General features: G+C 27.5%; 1 protein-coding gene across 2 annotated transcripts in view; it reads left to right on the top strand.

The window, feature by feature from the left end:
• Positions 1–8,828, top strand: part of LOC117169421 (protein FAM13A) — a 116,523-nt gene that overhangs the window by 100,057 nt on the left and 7,638 nt on the right. For both annotated transcript variants that reach the window (XM_033355796.1, XM_033355803.1), the window contains exons 10-11: positions 2,353–3,009; positions 7,805–8,052. In XM_033355796.1, coding sequence (XP_033211687.1) covers positions 2,353–3,009; positions 7,805–8,052 — 905 coding nt within the window. The remainder of the gene's footprint in view (positions 1–2,352; positions 3,010–7,804; positions 8,053–8,828) is intronic.

The following is an 8,828-nucleotide window of genomic DNA, read 5'->3' as shown; positions in this document are numbered from 1 at the left end:
CTTAAACATGTATTCTGAGGTTAGCTCGGGTTTACTATGGTTTTCGGGGTCGCCGAATACAAATCTGACGTCCTTTGACTTTTATCGCGTCAGGTTCAAGGTTATTGGAAGGTCAAATCGAGAGAAAACGGTTTAAAAATAAAAAAAAATACGTTATAGGTTTTTGGAGTCGCTAATTACGAATCTGGCATCCGTTGAACTCTATCGCTTCAGGTTCAAGGTCATTTGAAGGTCAAATCGAGAAAAAACGGTAAAAAATTTTTTAAAAAATATGTTATAGGTTTTTGGGGTCGCTGATTACCTGACGCGATAAAAGTCAGCGGACACCAGATTCGTAATTAGCGACTCCAAAAACCTATAACGTATTTTTTTGGATTTTTTTACCGTTTTCTCTCGATTTGACATTCCAATGACCTTGAACCTAACGCGATAAAAGACAAAGGACGCCAGATTTATATTCGGCGACCCCGAAAACCATAGTAAACCCGAGCTAACCTCAGAATACATGTTTAAGAGTGTCAAATCTCTCGAAAATACAGTTGGTGGGTAGTGGTGTTTCCTATATTTGTAGGGGTGGCTGGGGGGTGGAGGGTTGTCCGTTTAGCGTGCAATCGACTCGGGATACTTATAAGATACTACCATGATTTTTTCAGATTTTTTGGTCCAAAAATAAATTAGGCCAAAAACCGGCCTTACCGACCCTCCCCCTTTAGCTAATTCTTTAAAAATTCGTTCTTCTTTTCTTGAAATTTGATTTTTTTTTTAAATTCAACGGTGTGTTTAAAAATTGACTTTTTTTAAAGAAAATTATTCTTCTTCTTTGCAAATTAATTTATTTTAGTTAAAGATTAATTTCATTGGTTAAAAATTCAACTACATTGTTGAAAATATTTCTTTTTTAGATAAAAGTTACTATTTAAGTTGGAAATTCATCTTTTTGTTTGAAAATTCATTATTTTTTGTTTAAAATGTAAGTTTTTATCCAAATTTACATTTCTTTGGTTAAAAATAGTTTTTTTTAATTCTGAAAATTGTATTATTTCATTTTTTATCACGAATTAATTTTTTAGTTGAGAATCCACTGTAGTTCAGGAAAATTTAACTATTTTATTGCATTTTTTGTTGAAAATTCATTAGTTTGGTTAAAAATTTAAGTATTTTGTTTAAATCTTCTTTTTTTTTGGCTCAAAATAATTTTCTAAACTTCAAAATTAAGCAATTTATTTAAAGTTTGTCATTTTTGTTTAAATTTAACTGTTTATTATTTAATATTAAAATAATTTTTGGTTGGAGCATCAACAATTTAATTTTTCGTTAAAAATGCATCTTGGGTGGGGGGGGGGGGGTAAAGGTTTACTAGTTTGTTAAAAGGTAATTTTCTTGGTTGAATATTCATTACTGTCGTTGAAAAGGCTTTTTTTTATTAAACAAATTTTTTTTTTAAACTTAACTATTTCATTTTGGACTGAAAGTATTTTCTTTTTTGTTAAAAATTCACTTATTCTGTTAAAAATCGAACTATGTTATTGAAAATTCAAAATTTTTATCTGAAAATTTGACTATTCCATTTTTGTTTACAAACTTATTTTTTGCATTGAAAATATAACAATTTTCTTAAAAATTCTTTTTCTTTTAGTAGAAAATTTGCCTTTTTCAGTCAGAACTTCAAATATTTAGCTGGACATCTATGCAGTTTGTTGTAATGTTGTCTTTCCAATAGAAATTTAATCTTCTTGATTGAACACTCATCTTTTCGGTTGGAAATTGAAAAATTTGTTTTTTGGTTAGAAATTTATCTTTATTCGTTGAAAATTCTAATTGGTACAAAAAATCGAGAATATTATAAAAACACGTATGCACTTTGAATTTATTTCAGTTATGTTTGTTAAATTCAGAATTACACAAGAAAAAGAGACCAGTAATTAAAATATTCGATTTTTTCTCTTCAAATTGAATTATTTACACTTTTACTTAATTCTATAAATTAAATATAAACTGTTATTAATAATTTGTATAAAAAAATCAATTTTTTATGCATCACATTTTAATTTGCGCAGAACTCAGACCCGAAAAGATCACGCACTCTGGTGAATGGTAAATTCCCCCATACTCTAAGATATAAATTTCATAACATAAATGATACAATTTAAAATGTTAGTGGCTCAATTTCCTACAATTTGAAATTGTAAATCTTAATAGGTGAAAAATTTTCGTCGAGTTCAAAATTGCTCAATTTTTATTCTTTGAAGGCGATGATTTTCGCTAATTTCTTCAATACATAAAATTACAAATTGGTCATTTTTGAAGAGCTGAATTTGAAAATGGAAATGAACCCGGATACATTGATTCCAGGACGAAGAAGCGAATTCCGGGGTAGGCGCAATGCTCTCGCCCAGGAACTCTCTCCTCATCCCAAGAAGATTCTATTCCGAAGATGAGGACCAACACGACGTCCCAAATGCAAACGACCTGAGTCTGAAAAATCTAGCGAAGCACATAAGCGGCCTGAAGAAGAAGATCAAACGATACGAAGATGAATTCGAGGAAAACTTTGGTTATCGGCCGAGTCACTCGGACAAGATGAGCAACCGCGATATAAAGAAGATGTGCTCGGAATTGAATAAGGTGCGAAAAGAGCATAAGACTTTGAGGGAAGGCCTCATTGGCGTTTTGCTACGTAGCAACGATAACGGCGTTAATGCGCGCAGTCCAACGAATAATAATAATAATAATAACAGTCAGGAGAAGTCGAGAATCACTTCCATGGAGGAGATGGTCAAGGATGTTGAGAGGAAACTTGCCGAGAAGAGAATGAAATACAACAGACCGGACAATATGGAAGAATTGACTTACGAACAACTGATGGATGAAAAAACTGCGGTGCAGAAAGCTTTGCTGCATATTGAGAATGTTTTTGGGAGGCCGGTTTCGAAAGAAGATCGAGCAATCGTCAGATCTTTGTATGACAAATACAGAACGCTCAAGAGGCTCTTGATCCGGGTTGGAGCAGTGAGTTTTCTTTAAATTATTTCAAATTTCAGGTCTCGCACTCACGCAAAGATTGAATGAAACAATTTGTAGATAATATAATGATATTATTCTAAATACAAATTGTACATAAATAATAAGAAATTAAAAATAAATAGTAAATAATCAATAATAATAAATACAGGTATAAAGTTCATATTGCCAAAGATTTCACAAAGATTTTAATAATTTGAAAAATATGACCAGATATTTAAACAAATATTTCAATTGTTTTGCAAAGATTTTTAAAGATTTCACAAAATTTTTTTATGATTTCTCAAACATTTCACAGTTTACCGTTCAAAAGTTTAAGTCCACCTCTTTTTTGATGATTGATTAAGTTCTCTTAATTTTAAATATGTCAAAGCTAAAAAAATTTCTCTTTGAAGGATTAAATGCTATACAAATTCTGTAGAAAATGAGCCCAGGATGAAGCCTATTTGTCTATTTTTCAAGTAGATATTGCAAGAATAGTGTATATTTCAATGTCTTCTTCAATTTTCAATAACTTCCTTAATATATTGTAATGTTCTTGGACTCATTTTGAAGCTATTTTATTACAAAATCATATCAGCTTCTGATTATAAATCGTGAAAATTGCATAATCAAATTGCAAGGATTTGAAGCTGTAACGAAAAAGTTGAAAAAATTGCAATATTCTTTAACCAAAATATTTTTTGTAGAATATATGAAACAGATAATCATGAAGTTTCTATGAAATTTTCTCAAAATATATATTTATTAAATTTTAATTCTGATTTGAGTACAAATAAGATGTTTTAAAATTTTTCCAACTTTTTTGTTACGACTTTTTTATTATTTTGAAAATTTTCTACAGAATTTTTAGAGCATTTAATCCTTTAAAGAGAAAAATTTTTAGTTTCGACATATTTAAAATTAAGAGAACTTAATCATAAAAAAGAGGTGAACTTAAACTTTTCAAAGATAGTGTACTTAAATGATTTCCCAAAGATTTCACAAAGATATCAATGGTTGCTCGAATATTTCACAACTTTCAAATACTTTGCGAAGATTTCGAATGGATTTCTATAAAACAGTGGAATTTTCTAACTGAAAATGTGCAAGAAAATAGTGGAATTATCAATGAAAAAGAAATTTATTTTCTATTAAATAATTGTTTGTTTCAACCAAGAAAAGTAGTTTTCTAGAAGAAAACATGATTTTTCAAAAAAATAAATAAAAATTTAAGTAAAGAGTTGAATTTTTTTACCAAAAATATGAATTTTCGAAAAAATACATACATTTTTAACCAAATATTTGAATTTTCTACCAAAAAGAGACGAATTGTCAACAAATTATTCAGATTTTCAACTAAATATTTTGTAAGTTGGATGTGATGTTAATTCAAATTTTGTTTGAACTAAATAGTTGCATTTTCATGGCGGAGAATCAATTTTCTATTTAAAAAATTAATTTTCTAGAAAATATTTTCATTTTGTAATAAATAGTTGAATTTCATACCAAATTGTGGAATATAAAGCCCGAAAACGAACTTTTTAGAAAACAGTTGAACATTCAGCTCGAGAATATAAACTTTCAACAAAAAAGTTGATCTACAACAAATCAGTTGAATTTTCAACAAAATACTTAAATTTTCATTTAAAACAAAAATTTTAACTAACCAGAAATTAACTTTACAGTAAAATTATGAATTTTCAACCAAAAAATATTAACTTTGAAGAAAGTAATTCAAATTTTAACCCAGGACTCGAATTTTCAATTTAGCTGTACTAATTTTCAACCAAAAATGTAAAAGTTAATTTTTAAACCAAAAAAGATTTTTATGCTAAATAAAAAACAGTTTTCATAAGGGCTTCAATTATTTCATAAAAATTTCGGATAGATTTTAAAAATTGCACAAAGATTTCAGTGGATTCGCAGCAATTTCAATAATTTCACAAATATTTCAGAAATATTTCAAATATGTCGCAAAGATTTTGGATAGATTTAAATGACTTTACAAGGAAATCAATGATTTACAAAGATTTCAATAATTTCCAAAAAATACCAAATCTTCAAAAGTATTTTTAAATGGTTTTAATGATTTCCCAAACATTTAAAATATTGCACAAAGATTTCGAGTATTTCGTAAAGATTTAAACAATTTTACAAATATTATCAAATATTTAAAAAATACTTTTAATATTTTTAATATTTTAGAAATATTAAAATGTCGCAAGGTTTTCAATCTTAATCATGTTGACAAATTTTATCAAATATTTCGCAGATTTCAAAAGATTTTAGAAAGAATTCAATGATTTCTCAAAGATATCAAATATTTCACAAAGATTTCAAATATGTCGCAAAGATTTTGGATGGCTTTAAATGATTTTACAAAGACATCGATGATTGATCAAAGATTTATATAATTTCACAAAATATTACTAAATATTTCAAAAATATTTCCAAAATTTTAAAGATTTCAAGGTTTCTAAAAATTTGAGAAAGATTTTATTGATTTTCCAAATATTTCACAAAGTTTCAATAATTTCACAAATGTTATCAAATGTTTAAAAAAAAATTACAAATATTTCTTACAGATTTAAGAAATATTTTAGAAACATTAGAATGATTTCCCAAAGTTTCAAAAAATGTCGCAAAGTTTTTACCAATACTTCAATGATTTAAAAAATATTTCACAAAGATTTCAAGTATTTTGACAAATTTTATCAAATATTTCGCAGTCTTCACAATGATTTCAGATAGATTTTAAATATATCACAAAGGCATACATGATTTCTCAATGATTTCACAAAGTTTTCCATAATTTTACAAATGTTTAAAAAATATTATAAAGATTTCAATGATTGCCGAAAGATATCAAATATTTCACAAAGATTTCAAATATGTCGCACAGATTTTGGATAGATTTAAATGATTTTACAAACACATGAATGATTTTTCAAAGATTTCTATAATTTCACAAAATATTACTAAATATTTGAAAAATATTTCCAAAATTTCAAAGATTTCAAGGTTGCTAAGGATTTCAAAAAGATTTAATTGATTTCCCAAAGATTTCACAACGATTTCAATAATTTCACAAATATTACCAAATATTTCAAATATATTAAAAATATTTCGTACAGATTTAAAAGCAATTTTAGAAACATTAGAATGATTTCCCAAACGTTATAAAATTTCGCAAAGATTTCGCCAAAACTTGAATATATCTCAAAATATTTCAGAAAGATTTCGGATAGATTTAAAAGATTTTACATAGGCATAAATGATTTCCCAACGATTTCACACAAATTTCAATAATTTCACAAATGTTTCAAAAATATTTCAAATATTTCCAAATATTTCACAAAGGTTTTAAATATTTCGCAAAGATTTAAACAATTTCAAAAATATTTTAATAATATTTTTAATATTTTAGTAAAACATTTTAATGATTTTCCAAGGATTTAGGAAAGATTTACAATATTTCGCAAAGATTTCGGATAGTTTTAAAAGATTTCACAAAGACTTCAATGAATTCGCAAAGATATCAATAATTTCAAAAATATACTAAATACTTCAAAAATATTTTTAAAGGGTTTTAATGATTTTTCAAACATTTAAAAGATTTCGCAAATGTTTCAAAAATATTTCAAAGTTTTCCAAAAACTTCACAAGCATTTAAATGATTTCCTAAAGATTTCAAATATTTTACGAAGATTTAAAGAATTTCAAAAATATTCTCCAATATTTCAAAAAATATTTTTAATATTTTACTAACCTTTCAATGATTTTCCAAAGAAAGATGAATTTTTTAAATATAATTCTTTCCTTTTAAAAAAAATTGGTCTTCTGTGAAAAACGTGCCTGAAACTGTTTATGATTTGAAAATCTTGTCCCAACTATAACGTATAAAATTTAATTGTTTTTATTAAAAAAAAAAACAATTTTCTGTAGAAAACATTAAACAACCTGAAACTGTTAAAAATGTTAAGACTTGTTCAACCTAAGGATTTTTATTTTAAAATACCAATTTTTTCGTGTGATTCTAACCTAAACTAAAATTGTTCAAATTTTTCAGTCACCAGACAATTGGTTATAAATACATTATAAAGTAACCTACAATTTTTACAATTTTGAAAATTTCTTAGGGTTTCAGACACCCACAATGCACTTTAAGGGTTAAATAACTCATTTCCAGTGAAATATACTAACACAACCTCAAATGTTAAAAAATGTAATAGAACATGTATAATATTTGCAATAATTTATTAGATAATTTGTAGATATAATTTTAAAATTTCAAATTTAAGGTACATGTAAAACAACTTTAAGAAATGAATAGCCAATCAGGTTTTCAAGAACAGTGATTGCGAAATTTCGGAGATTTATCGATCAACCACTTTTCTAGATGAGACTAGAATTCCGTTTACATTACCATAATTCAATTTAAACTTCTATATTTATATTTAAATAGTTAGAATATCATTTGAAATTAATGTTTGAATTTAGAATCAGAAATTCGATTTAAACACATTGAGAAGTAAAAAATAGAAAATTGAAAGCGTTCAAAATGAAGGAAGCTTTGAATTAAAGTAATAAGGAGTAAATCAATTTTAACTTAAACAATATTTTACTGTAAAAGGCTCAATAAAAAGGGATGGTTGACAAGAAAAAATGCATGTCCCACTATTTTTCAAAATGTATGCCACGGTTCACACAATTTTTGACCTCTGTCGTAAGTTTGGCCACTGAAATTTATTTTTCACTTCAAGTTCGCGAATATTGATTGATTGTTTATTTGATTTTATAGAGTAAGAATAAGGACAGCATGTCGGAATTGGCGACAATTCTAGAACACGAAGCTATGGATTTCACATCTTCTTCTTTGCCTGGAAATCCGTGCGATGGAGAAAGAAGAGCTAGTGAACCGGACATGTCTCATCGAGGAATTTTAGATTGCATCGAGAATATAGATCAGCTGCCAACTGACAGCGACAGTCAACACAGCAGCAGCGAAGGCAGTCGGGGTGTTGGAGAAAGTCTTCACGCTTTGCCACAGTCAGTATTTTTTTCATCAACTTGTATTTTTATAGAATCTATTATTTTTAATTACTTTGTTTAACCACATTTTTTTCGATTCAATTCTGCAATTCAATAATAGGAAAATAATTTATTTGTTATATATATATTTTTTTTAAGGACTCAAAAAACTTATTTCCCTTTTGCTGTTCCACTTTTCAAAGACGAAACAAAATTGCTATGACTTCAATTTGAAATTGAAAAGACTTTCAACTTTGTAATAAATATTTTTTTAATATGGTATGGATTAATTTTTAAATATTCAGTTTAAGATCATTTTAAATTTAAAATGATTCAGTTAAAACAATGTTTATTGTAAGATGTTATGAAAGAATTTGAAATTTTATAATGATAAACATTATTATTATTTTTATTACACCATTAAGCCATTTCCCATTCGGGGTAGGCGTAACTCACTCGGTAGGGGAAAGGAGTACTGTGTGGAAGGGATAGAGATTTTTCAGATTGATCCAGAATTCTCGTGCTATTTAAGTAAATAACACGTTCGTTCCGCAACACTGCTCCGACCCAGGTTGCTGATCAATCTCTCTAGCAATCACCCCAAGCGAAGAACCTCACGAAGTCGTTATGTGAGGTTCCCCACTTGGGTCCATTAGTGTCCAAGGTCTTTTGTTTCAGGCGTCATTCACTCCACTGACACTCTTTTTATTAACTATTTGCCGCCATACTTTCCTGTCCTGGCATACTTCTCTAGCTTCTTTAATGTTCATGCATTTTTTCATGCAGGCTCTCGT

This window comes from Belonocnema kinseyi, chromosome 1, assembly GCF_010883055.1.
Source record: "Belonocnema kinseyi isolate 2016_QV_RU_SX_M_011 chromosome 1, B_treatae_v1, whole genome shotgun sequence".
NCBI classification, from domain to species: Eukaryota; Metazoa; Arthropoda; class Insecta; order Hymenoptera; family Cynipidae; genus Belonocnema; species Belonocnema kinseyi.
The sequence above is the reverse complement of the archived record's forward strand: the minus strand, read 5'-3'. Positions and strand labels throughout refer to the sequence as shown.